Consider the following 20062-nt stretch of genomic DNA (forward strand, 5'->3'; position numbering starts at 1 on the left):
ATGACCTAACTTGTGTTAGACTGTCTCCATCCTAGAATCTCTTATCTACTATATGGGCATCCCACGGTATAATAATGATATGTGTGAAGAGTTAAAATTAGGATTAATGCTCATGTCTCTTGGTATCCCTGGGCCATATTCTCTTCACTCTTTGAGCTACAGACATGGGTAAAAATTAGGCTAAATAATTCCTTGATTTTCTTTTGTCATAGGACCATGTCACTCCTCTACTGAAAACCCTTCAAAAAGATACCAGGGCACTTCAAATAAAAAAAAATTTCTCATCATAGAGTTTATGTCTCCACATGGTCTGACCTATGCTTCTTTTTCCCTTTCACTGTGAACCATTCTCCCTCTTACCGTACACCAGTTTTATGACCCTTCCTTCCTTGAACAGACCTAGTTCATTCAGTATTTTGGGACTCTGCCCTAGCTCTAACTTTCCCAGGAAATATTTCCTGAAGATGATGTTCTACTACTTCCTGAGTTGAAATAGCTTCGGAGTCACTCTGTATCATATCTCCCTAATTTAATTTTTGTCATGTCTTCAGATCTAGATTCCACATTTGTTCTTATCTATGAAAGTTTGCAACTCCAATGTTCATAATTTGAAGACTGACTGTACATAGAGAGGTAGTCTTCTATAAAGAAGTATGTATGTGTCCCATTTTTTGTTTTACTAATAGAAAGGTAACATTCATGAGGGCAACAGCTTTTGTCTTGCCATATCTGTGGTGCCTATGAAAATGTTTGCCATTTCAATACTTTATCACTGAAAGAAAGAATACAAAGTGTGTGTACACAGAAACCATCTGCTTCCAATTTCTGTAGCACTAGCTACAGCCTAAAATGAATACCACCCCCAATTCAAGGACTAGCAGGGAACCTGAAGCAGAAACAATTAAGCACTCTAGCCTCACTCATTTCTCTACACTGGTGGTTGTTTTGTTCTGAACATTATCTTTAATTGGGATTCTAGACACATTCTGGTTCCCTAGCCCCAAATCCTTTAACTTTCCCTTGTATTGTATTCTCAGTAGCCCAGACTTTTTGAGACAGGGGCCACACTTGGTCGTTCTTGGTTTTCCTCTCTTCCCTATCCCCAAGACCTGATCTCACTCTGTAACCCTATGTGGGCAAGTCTTGCTTTAGCTGACAGATGGCTATAATGCCAAACAGTCCTCCTGGGCCTCTATATTACACATCTCCCCTTGTGTTACCCATTATCTCATGAAACACTTCCCTGATCTTGATCCTGCTAGGTGGACTTCATGCTAGGATAATGACTACTATTATATATTCTCTGGATATCATATTTTACCTGCTGAACAAGACCAGTCAGAGCTGAGCCTGACTATCCTAATGTTGGCCTCTCTCAGTTATCTGACTGGTCCTAAGTTGTGAAAAAATAAGTATAATGATTTGAAGGACTTACCTTGGAGAGTTCCTGCCCAGGACCACACTGCTGGCAAGTGACACAGCGTCCCCATTGGTCCCAGTACTCATTTTCTTGGCAATCCATGGTGAGAAAGCTGTGGGTACAGAACATAAGAACTAGGTAGGGGCTGGGGGTTTAGCTCAGCGGCAAAGCGCCTGCCTGGCAAGCGCAAGGTCGTGAGTTTTGTTCCCGGGACCAGAGGGGAAAAAAAAAAAAAAGAACTAGGGAGCTAATAGAAAAGTACTGCAAGGTAATTACTGATATCTGTGACATTTGGTTTCTGGATCCACTTAATCAAGTCTCTGGCACTTAGTGAGAGGAGCTATTTGGAAAAACCCAAACAAAAATATCTCATTCTTACAAACCTTTGACCACATGCCACAAACTCTTCTGAATGCTTTACATGTAATAACTAATTCAATTTTCAAAGCAAATATATCTGGCATCCATATTAGCTCCATTCTTTATAGGGGGAAACTGAGACACAGGGACCAAAGTACTTACTTATATGGTCATAGTAGTTATATCAGGCACTGAATGAATAAAGAAAATGATAAGTAGCTGGCTTCTGTGCAGGTATATTGAAAAGTCATTACTTGATCTGTAACCAGCTCTTAAAGGTTTAGTAAGCTCTTCCTTATCTATTACTATTTGATATGTGCAGTAGTCCTGTGACTTGAAAAGAATAGGTATTATCTTTATTTTATGCATGAAAAAGCCGATGTATTGTTCTCATTTGCCAAGAGTGTATTTCATACTTCTGAGGATCACTAGCTTCCATTGCCTCTGTCTTAGGCAGAGAAGGGAGGATGATGCAGTGTGGAAATAGCCTGGTACACTAAGGTGTTGAGAAGGGAAAACATTACTCAGATAATAGTTTTTGACAGCAAGGTGGCATAAAGCATGCATTGGACTGAGAGTTGGAATATATGAATTCTGATCCTTGCTATAGGGTTTTTTGCAGGACGGAAATGTTTTCCAACACATGGCACTTTCAGTGCTAAAACTGGGAGAGTTTCATCCTATGTGGCTTTTTCCAGGCTAACATTCATCAGTCACATTCATTCTCGACTCCAACAAAGTGAATTTTACACACCATTTACACAAATATACAATGTGAAGCATAGAACCAAACAAGCAAATAAACATACAAATACTGTAAATAATGCTTCTGGACATTCTGGTTCTGCATTACCACACTGTACAGTAAGCACACAGCAGCACAGCTGTGACAATGCCTGACAAACACATTTACTATGTTCATGATTTGTTCCCATCTATGAATGTTTCTACTGTGAGGTCTGTTCTTATCTAAGAAAGTTTGCAACTCCAATGTTCATAATTTGAAGACTGACTGTACATAGAGAGGTAGTCTTCTATAAAGAAGAATTGAATGAGTTCCTCAAGTAACTGATGAATGAAGCCCGTTCTTATAAAAGAGAGTAGTGGTGAGAATTTTTTGCTTGCTCCTATCATGGTGAATTTCAGGTGGTTTCCCAAAATCATTAAAACCCTGGGTTAATGTGGCTCAATGGTAAAGCACTTATGAAGCATGCACAAGGCCCTCAGTTCCATTTCTAGAACCACAAAAAAGTCCTAAATGTGTACTTCCAAGCCAGAAGAGAAAATATTGTGTATGCATTTTCTGAGAGGCCACCATAAAAATTCTCAATGGAGACAGGATAAGATATCCTGGCTGACATTCTTGTTTTCTCACTATCAACTAGGCTATTCTTTCCCATCTCTTCATTCATAAGAAAGTGGCCTGTGAAATCTATTTTTGAGCTAGGTGTTGCGGCACACACCTGTAATCCTAGCACTCTGAGAGCCTGACACAAGAAGATTGCAAGTCTGAGTCTGGCTTGGACAATTTAGTGATTTAGAAAGACCCTGTCAGGGGCTGTGGATTTAGCTCAGTGGCACAGCGCCTCCCTGACAAGCACGAGGTCGTGAGTTCGATTCTCAGTACCAGAAAAAAAAACAAACAAAGAAACAAAAAGACCCTGTCATAAAATAAAGAAAATGTAATAAAAGGTCAGGAGATGTAGCTCAGTGTGAAGGTTCTGGATTAAAACCCTAGCATTAGAAAGAAATAAACTAAGAAAGACAGAAAGAAAGAATGAAACAAAGAAACAAAGAGAAATAAAGTGAAAGAGAGAAACCTATTTTTGTAGAAGATAAATATATCCTCTACTGTGTTACATTTATTATTGGCTCATGGAGTCAGCCTCAGTAGGCCTACTGATCTCTCCTTGATACGTATCATTCTCCATGAAGACAAAAAATCACTAGCGGTGTCACAGTATTCATGTGAAGGGAATTCACCACCATGAGAACAAAGCCAGCATACTATTATAGATAATTCTCCTGTACATTTTTCTAGTCTAGAAAAACAGAAAATATTGCCAGGAGCCAAAAAGAACTCCTTTTGAAATAATCTCTTGATTCAGGTAATCTGAAATTTTCATGGCAAATGCTGGTGGCTTTTAGGTGTCTGTGACACACTATTTCAAAGGCTCAGCCCCCTAGTAAACATCATAAGACAAGAACACATCCTTCTTATCCTGATTTTTAGATTTCTGTGTTGGTTAGGTAGGTGTATCACCAAACCCCCATATCAGGAACTAGGAAACCAAAAGAGGATTTATTTTACCCTTTTTCGGTCAAATTGTTATGCAAACCATATAAATTAAAGCATCTTTCATTAGAAGCTTAACATATTGCTTCAATTGAACAGAACAAAAACACATTGACTCTGTCCTACTCTGAAGAAGTTTGAATATATATACGGGCAAAATTATCTAAAGAGAGTTTAATCTCACTATCCAGAAGCAATGTATGAACTTATGTCAAGTTTTTTATTCTTTGCTGTCAGGAGTGTCATACAGCAGATGAAACAATGTTTTTCTTTTAAGAGAAAGTAGGAAGCAATAAATATTTTTTTTCTACTTTAAAAATAAAAGGAGGAAAACATTAACAGACAGACAACATTTTACAAAATAGCAAAAGAACAGTACAGACAATACAGAGTTACAAACAAAGTGGTAGGAAATTGACAATGTTGTTGTATTACATATTGATATCTTCAAAGTGGTTTCTCATGAAAACAAATAGAGACATACACTATTGATCAATCAAGGACTCATTAACAGTTTTTTTCAGCAAAGAAATAGAAGACAGTAGATCAACTATGTTAACTATAAAGAATATATATATATATATATATATATATACAAATTTCTCCTTCTTTCCCTTCTCTTTTCCACATCCCAGTTGCTTTTTATCCTTGAGTGTTTTCCTATCATTTCACAATGTCTATCATACCTCCGAGTTTATATTAATTCTTTCAGGTTTTACACTAGTGAGAAAATGTGGTTCTTGCACATGAAGGTCTGATTTATTTCACTTATAAGTATGGTCTCTAGTTGTGACCATTTACATATGAAAGGCTCAAGTTTATCTTTCTTTATAGCTGAGTAATATTCCATTCTATAAAAATATCACAATTTTCTTATCCAATACTCTGTGGATGGACATTTGCGTTGCTTCCACAATTTACCAATTACAAATTGTGCTGCTATGAACATAGGTGTACATATATCACTGTGATATGATGTTTTTGGATCTTCTGAGAAAATACCCAGAGGGGAACAGCTGGGTTCAATGGGACCTGTAGACCTAGTTTTCGGAGGAATCTCCAAATTGATTTCCACAGTGGTTTCACCAGTCTGCATTCCCACCAAGAGTGGAGGAGGGATCCTATTTCTCCACAGCCTCGCCAGCATTTCTTACTGGTTGATTTCTTAATGTTAGCCATTCTTACTGGGCTAAGGTGGAATCTCAGTGTTGTTTTAATTTGCATTTCTTGAATGACTAATGATGTTAAACATTTTCTCATGCATTTATTTGCCATTTGTATTTCTTTGTCTGAGAAGTGTGTATTCATCTCAGCTGCCCATTTTTGGACTGGGTACTTGAATTTTGGGGGGGTTATTTTTTAATTCTTTATATGTTCTGGCTAGAAGCCCTTTGTCTGAGGGGTAGTCACGTAAATTTTTTTCCAAGTTTGTGTGTTTTCTTTTTACTCTGCTGGTGATTTCTTTAGGTGGGCAGAAACTTTTCAGTAGGTTGAGATCCCAGATGTTCATTCTTTGAAATGTTTGACGTGCAATTTGGTTTTTGTTCATGAACTCTCTGCCTACCCCTATGTCTTCAAGGTTTTTACCTACTTTCTCTTCCAATAGATTTAGTGTTTCTGTTTTAATATTGAGATCTGTGATCCATTTTGACTTGAGTTTGGTGCATAGTGATAGACTTAGGTCTATTCTCAGTCTTCGGCAGGTGATAAGCCAATTTTTCCAGCACCATTTATTAAAGAGGCTATCGTTGTTCCAGTGAGTTTGTTTGGCTCCTTTATCAAAGATTAGGTTGCTGAGTGTGTTTTTGGTTGTGGCTGTTTCTTCCAGTGTGTTTCATTGATCCTCAGGTCTGATTTTTAGCCAGTCCCAGGTTGATTTTATTACAGTCACTTTGTAGCATCATTTCAGGTTACGGACTGTGATTCCACCTGACTTATCCTTTTTGCCCACCATTGCTTTTGCTATTCTGGGTCTCTTCTGATTCCAGATGAATTTAAGGCACGTTTTCTTGAGATCTGTGAGGTGTGCTAATGAAGTTTAATGGAAGTTGCATTGAGTCTGTACAGCAGTTTTGGGATTATGGCAATTTTCATAGTGTTGGTTCTTCCTATCCATGAGCAAGGAATATTTTTCCATTTACTGAAATCTTCTTTGATCTCTTTTTTCAGAGTACTGTAGTTTTCATTGAATAGATCTTTGATTTCTTTTGTTAGATTGATTCCTAACTATTTCAATTTCTTGAATGTTATTGTGAATGGTATGGTTTCCTTAATTTCTCTCTCAGTCTGTTTGTTTTTTGTGTATAGGAATGCTATGGATTTTTGGGTGTTGACTTTGTATCCAGCTACACTGGTGAATTTGTTGATTAATTCAAGGAGTCTTCTTGTGGAGTTCTTGGGGTCTTCCATGTAAAGTATCATGTCATCTGCAAATAGAGATAGTTTTACTTCTTCCTTTCCTATCCTTATTCCTTTTATTTCTCTCTCCTATCTAATTGCTCTGGCTAGTGGTTCCAGAACTATATTGAACAGGAGTGGAGACAGTGGACATACTTTTCTTCTTCTTGATTTTAAAGTAAAGGTTTTCAGTTTTTGTCCATTGAGAATGATGTTGGCTGTTGTATTGTCATAGATGGCTTTGATCAGGTTAAGGTAAATACCGTTGATTCCTATTTTCTGTAGAGTTTTTATCATGAATGCATTTTGGACCTCGTCAAAAGCTTTTTCTGCATCTATTGAGAAGATCATGTCGTTTTTGTCTTTTTCTCCCTTGATATGGTTTATAACATTTATAGATTTGGGAATTTTGAACCAACCCTGCATTCCAGAAATGAATCCGACTTGGTTGTGATGTATGATTTTCATGATAATTTGCTGCAATCTAATTGCTATTATCTTATTGAGTATCTTTGCCTCTATATTCATTAGGGAGATTTGTCTGTAATTCTCCTTCTTGGTTGGGTCTTTCTGTGGTTTTGGTATCAGTATAACACTTTCCTCCAGAAAAGAGTTAGGGACAACTGCTTCCTTTTCAATTTCATTGAATAGTTTGAAGAGGGTTGGTATTAAATCTTCTCTGAATTTCTTGTAAAATTCTGCTGGGAATCCACATGGGCCTGGACTTTTCTTTGCCAGTAGGTTTTTAATCACATTTTCAATCTTGTTTATTGATATTGGGTTGTTCAGGATTTTTATATCTTCTTGACTCAACCTTGGTAATTCGTACATATCTAGGAATCTGTCCACTTCTTCTGAGTTTTCTATACTGCGAGAGTAAAGATTTTCAAAGTAGGTATTAACGATCTTCTGAATTTTTGTGGAATCTGTAGTAATTTCATCCTTTTCATTCCTTATTGTGAGAATCTGAGTTCTTTCTTTCCTTTTCTTGATAAGATTGGCTAGAGGTTTATCAATTTTAGTTATCCTTTCAAAGAACCAACTCTTTGATTCATTTATTTTTTGGAGGATTTTCTTTGTCTCAACTGGATTAATTTCTGCCCTAGTCTTTATAATGTCCTCCCTTCTTTGGGTTTTGGGCCTGACTTGTTCTTCTTTTTCTAAAAGTTTAAGATGCACCATTAGGCTACTTTTTTTTTCTTTTTCTGCTTTCCTTATGTGTTGATTCACTGCTATAAATTTCCCTGTGAGGACTGCTTTCATTGAATCACAGAGATTCCAGTAAGTTGTGTTTACATTTTCATTTGTTTGTAGGTATTTATTAATTTCCTCTTTGATTTCTTCTGTGACACATCTGGTTTTCAAGTGGTTGCCATTTAATTTCCAAGTGTTTATGGAGTTTTTGGAGTTCCTTTTGTCATTAATTTCCAATTTCATTGCACTGTCGTCAGATAATATGCACGGGATAATTTCAATTCTTTTGCATTTTGGAAGGTATGCTTTATGGGCTAGCATGTGGTCTATTTTAGAGAAAGACCCATGTGCAGCTGAGAAAAATGTGTATTCTCATGTTGTCAGGTAGAACACTCTGTATACATCTACTAAGTCCATTTGTTCACAGCTTTGGTTCAAATCTGTTACTTCCTTGCTGATTTTTTGCCCACTTGACCTATCTCTTTGTGTCAATGGGGTGTTGAGATCCCCTGTTACAATAGTGTTTTTAATTATATGGGTTTTCATGCCTGTTAAGATTTGTCTTACATAATTTGGAGCTCCAATATTTGGTGCATGCATGCTTATGATTGTTATTTCATCCTCTTGCAGTTTTCCTCTTACAAGTATGTAGTGACCTTCTTTATCTCTTTTGATTGTTGTTGGTTTGAAGTTTACATTGTCTGTAAACAGGATAGCTACTCCTGCTTTTTCTGGGTTCTTGTTGCATGGAGGATTATTTTCCATCCTTTGACTTTTAGTCTATGGTTTTGCTTTTGAGTAAAATGTGTTTCCTGTATAGAGCATATCATTGGATTTTGTTTTTTAATCTATTCTTCCAGTCTGTTTCTTTTGACTGGAGAATTGAGGCCATTTATTTTTATAGTTAAAACCTATATGTGTTGATTTATCACTGTCATGTTATTTACTTGCAATGGTTTCCTACTTTTTCTACCTGTGTACTTGCTTGCTCTTCTTGATGTTTCCTTTCTGCTTTTGTCCTTGAAATTGTGGTCAGTTTTTTCTCTTTCTAGAATATCTTTTAGTACTCTTTGTAATGCTGATTTGGCACTCATGAAGTTCTTCTGTTGTTCTTTGTCATGGAAATATTTTATTTCTCCATTTGAGGGATAGTTTGGCAGGGTACATGAGTCTTGGTTGGATGCTGTTTTGTCTCTGGACATGTAATACTTCACTGTAAGCTCTTTTTTTTTGTTTTTTTTTCCAGTACCTGGAATTGAACTCACGATGTCGCACTTGCCAGGCAGGTGCTGTACCGCTGAGCTAAGTCTCCAGCTCTAAGCTCTTCTCTATGGGACGCTTTGTGCTGAGAAGTCTGCTGTGATTCTGATGAGCTTTCCTTTATAGGTAATCTGTTTCTCTTCTCTAGCAGCTTTTAATATTCTGTTCTTTTGCTGGAGATCTGGGAACTCGATTATATATCTGGGTGTAGTTTTATTTTGGTTGTGGTTGGTTGGAGTTCTACACCCCTCATTTTGGTATATATCAGGTTCTGTTTCCATACTTGGGAAATTTTCTGGTATCATTTCTGCATATATACTTTTTATGTCAGTTGTGTTGCCTCCTGCTGTTTTATTGACTCCTATAAGTCACACATTATTCCTCTTTACCTCATCTTGCAGCTGTTAAATTGACTTTTCGTGGCTCTTTGTTGTTGATTTTACGAGATCCTTTCTTTCATGTTCACTAGCTGCCATGCTGTCTTCACAGTCTGAGATTCTATCTTCAGCTTCATTCAAGTGGTTTTGGCAGCTGTAGTGGAAGCTTTGCTTTCCTGGAAGTCTCTTAGAATGTGGTTCATGCATTCTATGTTTCTTCAGACGTTTTGAGCAGTTCTTTCATTATTATTGTCATTTTATTTTTTGCCTGAGAGATTATTTCTGATCTCATCTCTTCTATGGCCTTATGGAGTTATTTCTTTACTTCCATTACAATCATTTCAGCTATTTCAGGCATGTGTTTACCAAGTTCTCCTATGTCAATGTCTCCTGGACTTGTTCTGAGTTGGGTGGAGTTCTGGGATTGTGTTTTAGTCCTTCATTTTGTCATGTTTGATACTGGATGCAGAAAGTTCAGTTTCCCACTTCACTGGCTGCACAGCAAAGGCCACTAGTGTCCCTAGTTTTCCTGTTGGTCAGATTTGCCCGTCAGTGTCTGCTGAGAAGCTCTACTTAGTCTGGGGTTTTCCGGCAGTTGTTCATTTGTATCTAGTTATCCCTGGTCTCAGATGCAGGTATTGGTTTCAGCTGATGACAGATGGTCTGATCCAGCATCCCCTTGCAGTTCAGGGCATGTACACAGCACAAGCTCTGGTTGTACTGATGTGACAATCCGGGTCCAGTGGACCTATGTCCCCAGGCACTTTAGGGTACAGGCAAAACCCAGACATGAACTGCGGGGTCAACAGATTTTGAACCACCTGATTCTGTGTCTCCGGTCAGTTCAGGACACATACACTAACCAGATGTGGGCTGGGATGACAGCAATTATAGACTGCCCATGCCTGTGACCGCCAGGAGGTCCGGGTGCAAATAAAGCATTGACTGTAACCAGTAGACCAGCAGTTCTTGGAGCACTTGCTCCCTCGGCACTGGGCCCGTGTAGGAAGGGCCCACACACAAACCCCAATGAGAGCAGTCCCCAGGGCTTCTGAGTGAGGAATTCCTGTCTGGCTCTCTTTACAAGTTTCAGCTGGGAACCGTGGCAGTGGGAGTAAAGCACGGACTCGATCCACAGGACCAGCAGCTCCTGGAGCACTCGCTCACTCGGCACAGGGCCCACACAGGGAGGGCCCAAACGTGAACCCCAGTGAGAGCAGTCCCCTGGGCTTCTGAGTGAGGAATTCCTGTCTGCTGTGGGTGCATGGAGTGCAGAGCAATAAATAGATTTTGAGAAAATAAGCTATTCCAGTAACGTGCAGCTAGACACCTTGTAGTGCCACAGCAAAGTTGATTAAGTCGTCCGAACTACTCACTGAGTCAGTGACACAGACAGAACGAGAAAATTCCCTAGAATAGAGACCACCACATACCCAGTGCCCCGCCCTGTACCAGGCAGAGAGTAGGAACCAAAATCGTGCTTGCTATTTGTTAGCTTGTCAACATGTTTTGCTTCTTGAAATGTGGTTATGTGCCTAGCAACCTACATTATTTCTCTCTCAAGAAATCACTTTCAAATAGCAAGAAATAACCTCACATAAGGAAAAAGCAAAGCTGTTAGGGATATGCACACTTGGGGGTGAACCATAACTTTACAAATCACTAGTTGTATGCCCTTAAAAATAGTTTCATCTTTCACAGCAGCTATAAAAATGTAGATTTTAATACCTACATTGCCTAGTAATTTACATAATTAAGTGTAACAATATGTGTTAAAGATCTAGTATAGGGCTTTGTTCATCTGAGATGCATGGGAATTAGTGAGCTCTCTTCCCATTCCTCCCAGTTTAGCATGGCTTTCCCTTCCTCCCCTTCAGAAGGGTTTCCTAAGAGGGATGTGGCTAAGAGGAGTGAACACTTATCATGCTTAAGACTTGTGAAGAAGAAGAGGGAAAGGCACCTAAGCTTCTTCATTGACCCACTGCAGTTCAACATGAAAGACAAGCTTAAGACGTGGGTATAACCATAGCACATTCCTCATCACTAAGTGCTGCCACCAGTAACATGAGGCTTGAGAACAAGATTCCTCCTGATACCTTTGATACCTAAGTCATACCTAAGTCACTTTAATAAAAGGACCATTGTTCTCACTGTTTACTAAACATTTTTCATTAAGATATTCCTGAATATGGCAAACTCACTTGACCAAGATCTGGAAACCTAAGACAACTGTCTTTGGAATGAAAATTTAAAAGAAATTGGTAGGAATGAGACAGAGGGGGAAATGCTAGCTGTCCTTTTGTCTCCTCCTCTGGAGTAAGACACATTCTGGGATTTTGCTTTTTCCCAAGCCCCTACCACCTCAGCTGTACTGTTTGCAGGCTATGCCTTGAAATACCACCTCTGATTCACCAACAACTCAGAAAGAAAGGCAGAAAGGAAATGGATGGATAATGAAAAAAAACCTAGGTAGCTGCAGTGGAAAGAAGTCTGAGGTTCCTGACAAAAATTTCAGCTTTGTCCGCAACTCAAATTTGTCACTGGAGTTTGGGCAGCCCAGTCAGTTCCTCTGTCTATAAAATTGGGATACTTTTACCTGCTTTGCATAACTCTTAAGAGTAGTTTGGACATCACATGTAGTAATACAGCAGTGCTTGAGAAAACTCGTGTGGTTTTTCTCATGAAGGGTCACATGCTAAAACTCTTCACATTTTTATTGCAGTACAAAGCATACATAGTAAAGAACACAGCTATTAAGTGAATTAATGAATTTTTACCTATATACTTACTCATAAACATTTCCCAGAAAAAGATAGAGAACCTTTCCATTACCCCGGCAGGCTCCCTCATGCCCTAGGAATTACCATATGATCCAGTAATTCCATTCCTAGGTATATACTGCAAAAAGTTGAAAACTTATGTTCACAGAAAACTTATGCACGAATATTCCTTGCAGCATTATTGATAATGGCCAAAGAAATAGAAAGAAAAACAAATGTCCATCAACTTATAAACAGATAAACATAGTTTGGTCCAATTACACAATGAAATATTATTCAGTTCAAAAAGAAATGAAGTACTTATTGCATGCTATAATGTGGATAAGCCTTGAAAATATGTACAGTGAAAGAAGCCAGACGTAAAATAGCAAGCATGACATGATTCTGTTTACAATAAATGTGCAGAATAAGAAATCCATGCAGAGAGAAACTATATTTACTGTTTGTCAGGAGTTGAAGAGAAGAAGAAGTGATTGCATAATGGATGTCAGTTTCTATTAGCACTGATTACAATGGTCTGGAATTAGTGATAATTGCTGTACAGCTTTGTAAATAATATTAAAGTCCACCAAATTGTATACTTTAAGGGTGCAAATTTTATGATCATGAATTATATCTCAATTTTTAAAAAAATATTTCTTCAGCTTTTTTATTTAATGCTTTAATTATTGTATGTTATTTTAATAGATACTGCCTAAATTAGCACCAAAATAAAGTATGTTAAAGTTGCTGTGGACATTCTTATATGTGCCTCCAATTGTAATTTGATTCACCCAAACTTTATCTCTCTCCTCTCTCTCTCCCCCTCAACAAATAAATCTAGAGATAGATAGATAGTGTGTATGTGTTTGTGTGTGTGTGTATGTGTGTGTGTGTGTTGTTTAACAAGAAGAGCTGACAACTGACAACATGACTAGTTTTTCTTTATTTGGCCTGCTGTTGCTCTTTCTTGGCATGCTGTTGCTCTCCTGCTCATTCCTCCTGTTCTGATTCACAAAAAAAAAAAAAAAAAAAAAAAAATTAGAAGAGTAAAGTTGCAGACAAACAGGGCAGAGAAGCAATGAGGCTGATGTAAAAGATAATCCCACATTAGCTTATTGTGGCCTGCACAATTGAGGTTGGCCAAGTTTCTGATGTATAGATGTGAGGTGCTCAGGCTGCTGAGGGTGCAGCTGCCTCTGGCCTCAGCTTGTGGCTGCTGCTCTTCTCAATTTCCACACATGCCTGCGGGGTGAAACATGTTCTTTCTATCTAGGCTGGATAGGGAGAACAGGATGACAAGTCTAAATTAAGAACTCAAGACTTCAGGATATTTGCTTTGCCTGGACAGTGCAGGAGGTCTGGGATTAAAAAGGGTGAAGAAATTGCTTCTCAGCCTTGTGAATAAGATCATGTGGAAAAAGGGTGAGGAAGACAACAGCTGGTCCATTCTCTGCCCATTCCTGTCCTGTGAGCCCAGTCACCCATCCACATGCACAGGATTAACAAAAGCAAAGCAGTTGCTCAGTTTGGTCCAGAGAAAACTCTTTTCTTTGAAATTTAAGAATTTAATCTGTATTGGCCACTCATCATCTCCAGATGTTTGCCCATAATCCAGCTGTTGCTTTACCATTTGGTGCTGACATTCAGCTGTTCACTTTCTGACTTGGCCCAGAGCCATTCCTACCTTTTTCATGCTTATAACCTATTTCAAAAATACCAAATATCTCATTTACACCCTGTTCCACTATTTGTAAATTTTGTCTCTCTATCAGGGACATATTAATACCCTGTGGCAGAATTAAGTTCTCAACTGTAGCATAAGGGAGCTCCTTTGGCCAATATCTTTGACCAGTGGGTCTCACTCTTCACTGTACCATAGGAGCTCTAGAATACACTGATACTTAGGTCTTACACCAGAATTTTTTTTTTTTTTTTGTTCCAGGAATCGAATTCAGTAGCTTGCACTTGCCAGGCAGGCACTTATACCACTGAACTATATGCCTGGCCCACACCAGAGATTCTGATGTAATTAGTCAAAGATATGGCATCTGGCATGTGTCCAGTAACCAGGTGACTTTTATATACAATATTAAAAAATATCACTGTTCTAGAGGTTTTTTGGCTTTGATCTTGTCCATTTTGCCTATAGATAAGATATAGTCAGACAAAATTTCTCTGACTGATTGTGTTTCCTCCACATTCAGTGTGAAACTAGTGAAGGATTAAACTAGTGAAAGACTTGCTCCTCTTTTTCTAGGAATAATATGACATAAACGTGTAAAGGGATGAAGGTGGGGTGGTTCTTTTAAAGCACGTTATATCAGATCATTTCCAACTTGAAAATTCTTTAGTGGATGCCCCTTTCACTCATAATAAAACTAAAGTGCATCTAATGGCTGATGAGGCCTTAGATGATCTACCTACCTTAACTTCTCCCATTATGTCTTTGGTCCCATTCTCTACTACTCTTGCCCTTACTCTCTTCACTCCATTCATGATAACTACCTTGCTATTCTTCCAATTAATCATGAATGCTCTCACCCTAAGGCTTCCAAACCTGCTCAACTCAGGAATGTTCTTCTCCATTTATTCACATGCCTGATACCTTTATCTTCTTCAGTTGTTTCTATAACATCTTCCTAGTAAGACTTCTCTGATGACTCTTAAAATTCCATGTTCCTGTTTGATTATTATTCTTTATAATGTTTATGACCATCTGACATACCACATATTTTGCTTATTTACCTCTTTTGCTGTTCATTCTCCAACACACTGTAAGCACCATGAGACAACAGTGCCAGTTACGTTCACTTCTTCATCCCTGGTGCTTAAAGGAGTGACTAGCACGTAGTAGACACTAAAGAAATATTTGTAGGAGGAAAAGGTAAAAATCTACAGATTAATGGTAACCAATCTTTGGCCTGAGTGAAAAGTTTCAGTTTGTAAGACATTTCACATCAATTATTTCAATAGACTTTTACAATAGCCCTAGGAAGTAGCTAAGGATTATTATCACCAATTAACAGATTTTGTAAAAAGGAAACAAGTGAGGATCAGAAAAAAAGAATTGTTTTAAGTTTTGTCAGTAAGAGATGAAATCAGAACTCAAAGTAATTTAGCATCCATGAATGTAGCATGCTTTCCATGGGTATATCAAATTAAAACAAGGAAGAAGTGCTTCTAGCCTTCAATGAAATTTCATTTTTTTCATGTGATATTTTAGGTGGGTCAAACAGCATTTTCTGAACATCAATCTGATTGTGCTTAAAGTTTTGACAGTTACTGCTCAAGCTTTAAGAGACAGTTTAGGACAAGCACTGTAGCAAAAAGAATAGAGAAAATGAGATAGTGGAAGGTAAAGACCTTATAAAGTAAGGGCCAAAAGAAGGAAAATTTTGAGTTTCTGGATGGGAAACCAGGAGAATCACAGGCCTATAAAGTGTGTAAAAGTGGAGTTGCTTGGTAGGAAAAAAAGGCAATATTCTGTTTTGCAATCATTATATGTATGAAGATGCAGACAAAAGAATATTTTAATGGTTTTGCCCTATATACAATTGCAATTTGTAGAATATAGGCTGGAACAGAAGAGAAGCCAAGTGCATAATAGATCAGAATAGCAGCTCTTGTTTATGGTCTCATATCAAAATCAACCGGAAGATTTTTTTTTTAGAAAATACCCAGCTCAAAGCTAAGTAAATCAGCCCCTCTGGTGGTAAAGAACCATGAACGTGGGTAAATCATATTAAAAGTTTAGAGGGGTAAAGAGGAATGCTAAGAACAAAACACTGAGGGACACCAATACATGGAGCTGAAAGAGAGATAACAGCCATGAGCAATCAAGAAAGAGAAGCCATGGAAGAGACGAGAGAACTTGGGTAGGGCTGTATAGAACAAGGGTTTAAGAAATAAGAGGTGAGCAATAGTGTCAGCTGTTGTTTAGTATAAGGAGGGAGCCAAGGGAGGGTCAGGACTTCAGATGTGTTATTTTGATTTCGATTTGGTTTCATGAGTGTGTGGTAAAAGTAAAATTCTGTACATGCACCTAATGCCAGTACAGAAGGAGGCTGAGACAGGGCAATCACAAGTTTGACCCCAGCCTGGGCAATGTAACATCTTAGCCATACCCTTTCTCAGAAATAGAAAAATGAATATAAATATAAGAAAAGGACTAGGGATGTAGCTCAGTACTAAGGCCACACACATAAACGGTGTCTACTTGTATTTAAGTGCACTAAAATATGTGCTGAAATGGAAATAATTGAGAGGTCACCGATGGTTACTACAGTTTTTATTAAGAATCTCTCTCAATTTCCAAAGTTACTGAAGAATTCCAACTGTTAGTGACAGCAACATCTGTTCCAGCAATGTCAAGATCAGCACATCTACAAAGGAGAATGAAAGAAATTGTGCTAAGCTAAAGAAGCCACTTTTGTTTAGATAGAACTAATAACCAATTTCACTGGGTCACTTCCACTCAGCTAAAGGCAAATGCTAGCTGTATGAGTAAATTTCTTTACACAACAAGTGTGTGCATGTATCACACACACACACACACACACACACACACACACACTCATAGGGCAAAAAAGTACAGAAACCTCAAAGGAAAAATATAGTTTAGAAAGCTGTAAATTGAGTAGAGGAAAAAGCTAAACAATATAAATACTTGGTTACAGTCTGGCAACTGCTGAAAAAGAACTGTAGAGAGGAAAATAAATTGCACAGCTAGAACTACAGACACAATTCATAAAAGAGATGGGGTGACATTATGGCCAGTGAATTTTGAGCTGATTCTAAGGGGGGAAATTCCATTTTAATAATTTCTGAAACAATTTTTCCAAGTGGAAGCAAAAGCACAGAAACTAACTACCATGTTGAAGGGGAAAACGAGATAATGTATGTGAAAACGCTCTCAAAACTACAGATAGAGCTATACAAGTGAATATTTGCTATGATTGCTATTATTACCTCATCCAAACCTAGGGAGCAAAGGGCATTGGAGGCAAGTCACATGCCAGACCAACCTTCACCAACACCTGAAGCCTGTTCTGTTTTACTATTGCCCTAGCCAAAATGAATCACTTATTCACGTACTGACCATTAAGACATCATGAAATTACGGTATAATCAAAAATGAGTTACCAACTGGCAGTACTAGGAGTGGAGGTTTATTGACTTCCCAAGGAAGCCTTTGGCTGAGATGTCTCAGATGGCAATTGAATTAATGGTATGATTTCTTTGCAGGGCTGGGAACTGAATATAACTCAGTTCTAATTTCAGATTTGTACTAATGTTTTTGCTCTTACCCCAGAGTCTACACCACCTTACCCAATTTAACTAAGTGATCCAAAATAACTGTATCTCTGTGAATATATCAATAAGAACAGTCTCTTTTCCCCAGAGCAGTTGAAAGCTGATCAAATACTCCGTCTCAACACTCAAAAATCAGGGCATAAATACCCTAAAGAAGCAGAGGAACAGGCCAATGTGTATTTGCAAGAACAACCAGGGTCATACAACAAATTATTAAAATGGAATTTCCCCTCTTAGAATCAGCTAAAAATTCACTGGCCATAATGTCACCCCATGTCTTTTATTAATTGTGTCTGTACTTCTAGCTGTGCAATTTATTTTCCTCTCAACCCATACAACAGTACTGGGAGGAAAAGCTCATAACCTGAGCTACAGGATGAGTTCCTATTCCCAAAATATTTCCTGACCTTTAGAAAAAAGCTGAAGAAAGATGTACGGCTTGACAGGGCTGTGAGATAAGAAGCATGTGGTTTCATTTGTAAATATACATTCTGTGAAATAATTTTCAGCCACTGATAATCTTAGAGTCAAAAGGGAGTTTAAAATTCATTTTAGCATTTGGGAGGCTGAGAAAGGAGAACCACCACAAGTTCAAGGCCAGCCTGCTCTACAAAGTGAGTTCTAGGCCAGCCTGAACTACATAGTGAGAGTGTATCTCAAAACAAACAAACGAAACGAATACCACAAAAAACCCAAAAACTCATGTTAGTCCCAGCTGCTTGTCATTCAGTACAGAAATACCAATCAACTGTACTTGCACTCCTTTAGTAACAGGTACTTTACAAGGCAGCACATTCCAGGGTGGTTTACTTTTTTCTTTTCTTTGGCAACTGGTTAAAATTTTCAAACCATCGCGTAGCTGAAAATATATGTTCATGGAACTCTAAAAGGACTCTTTAAGAGAGCCTAATTTCATTGCTTTACCACCCACCTGGGGAAACAAAGGCTGAGAGAAGGAATAGAATTTTCTCAAAGTCAAATAGTTGGTTAGTGGCAGAGATGTGACTAGAATTCAAGCCTCCATATTTAGGGACCAATAGCTTATCTAGTTCCTTTATATGAAGAGAGGAGTGAGCCCAGCTTCAGAACCAATTACTCAGTGACTGTGCTAGCAAAGTTCCAACTTTTATCCTTAGTCTTCTGAGTATTGGCATTTTAAAATTTTCCACAGAAACAATTCAAAAGGGCACACTGGGTCAGGGAGCAGTGGTGCATGGAAAGGAAGTAACACTGCTCACTGTTTTCAGCTTATCCCTTGTGGTGGACTGACAACTGGTGGTCAACTTGTAACACCCAGATGAAACGAACCAATATGGTTCTGGGTGTGGGAGGCCCATCTGAGGATTGTTGCTGGACGCATAAGAGGCAGAACTGGAGAGGAAGAATTTAAGGAGCTGTTAGGAGTTGTTGGTTCTCTTGGAGGAGCTTGTCATGCTGGCTTTCCTGATAAATTCGGCTGTTATCATCAGAGGAGCTCAGGACCTTCCTGTCACTGAGAATGGCTATGGTTCACTTTCGGAGAGCTCTAGTCCTTACTTTAAGCATTGTTTCCCGGCTCGGGAGGGAAATATGGTGTGCTGTTCAGTCTCCTGGAGAAGCTTGTCATACTGGCCATCCTGATAGAGACTCGGCTGTTATCATCATCAAAGGAGCTCGGGACTTCACTGTTGCTGAGGATGGCTGTGGTACTTTTTAGGGGAGCTCTGGTCTTTACTTTGAATGTTGCTTCCTGGCTCCAGTTTAGATTCTTCAGCCTGCTGGCACAGATCATTTATCATGCTGGCACAGACTTTCTAGCATCCACCACTGATCTTTGGGCCTTCCCAGTGCAGATCCTTGAGACAGGCCTGCAGGAGACATTGTTATGGGCTCTAGGCCTCCAGTTAGACTCATGGGAGGGATTGTTATGGGCTCTAGGTCTTCAGCTGGACTCATGCAGGACACTGACATGGGATCCAGGCCCTCAGCTAGATACTTTTGGTCTTTAGTGTGTGGACAGGTTTCCTATGCTCTCTTTGTATATGACTCTTTGGGTGACTATTATAAAATATTTCTATAAATTATGTGTTCTGTGTTGTATTATTTCCTTGTAAACCCCTAAATACAACTAACCTCTGCCTGGAAGTAGTAACATATTAGTGTGTGATTCCACCACATATTACTTGGAAATTTCCTTATTTATTTTTAGAACATATCATTTGGGCATACCTGGGGGCATAATAATTATAATCAATCCAGAATGTATTTCTAGTCACTCAACAATCACCTGACAAGTGCCTTTTATGCTAGGCATTCTGTTAGAACATAGTAAAAGGAGGGAAAAATCATAGTGAATATAGCATATTATCAACCTATAGGAGATCATAACTTGTAGGGAACACAGAGAATATATTCAGTTAACTCTAAGAAAGTCTATAGCCATCATATCTCCCATAAACACAAAATAATGGTCCTTCCCTATTACAGACTGATGGGAAAACTGACCTATATCCTTCTGTTAAGCTCCAAAAGGGAGAAAACATCGACAGAGCTAGACTTAAGGAAGACAGCAGAAAAAAAAACAGCTTTTGCTTCAAAATCAAGCTTTAGCTTGGAGGAGACTCCAAAAGATGCACCATCTCTGGAGAAGGCATTCAAAGGGGAGCAGATCAAGAAGATAACCAAAGGAGGGCTGAGTGGCCTG

At 38.5% G+C, this 20062-nt stretch overlaps 1 protein-coding gene across 4 annotated transcripts in view; it reads right to left on the reverse strand.

Annotated features, from left to right (window-relative positions):
• Window positions 1-20062, reverse strand: part of Eda2r (ectodysplasin A2 receptor) — a 63187-nt gene that overhangs the window by 39792 nt on the left and 3333 nt on the right. For all 4 annotated transcript variants that reach the window (XM_005401579.2, XM_013502892.1, XM_013502894.1 and 1 more), the window contains exon 2: window positions 1436-1532. In XM_005401579.2, coding sequence (XP_005401636.1) covers window positions 1436-1522 — 87 coding nt within the window. In that variant the 5' untranslated portion in view covers window positions 1523-1532. The remainder of the gene's footprint in view (window positions 1-1435; window positions 1533-20062) is intronic.

The sequence above is a fragment of the Chinchilla lanigera genome, unplaced genomic scaffold, assembly GCF_000276665.1.
Source record: "Chinchilla lanigera isolate Chin_1 unplaced genomic scaffold, ChiLan1.0 scaffold00074, whole genome shotgun sequence".
NCBI lineage: Eukaryota > Metazoa > Chordata > Mammalia > Rodentia > Chinchillidae > Chinchilla > Chinchilla lanigera.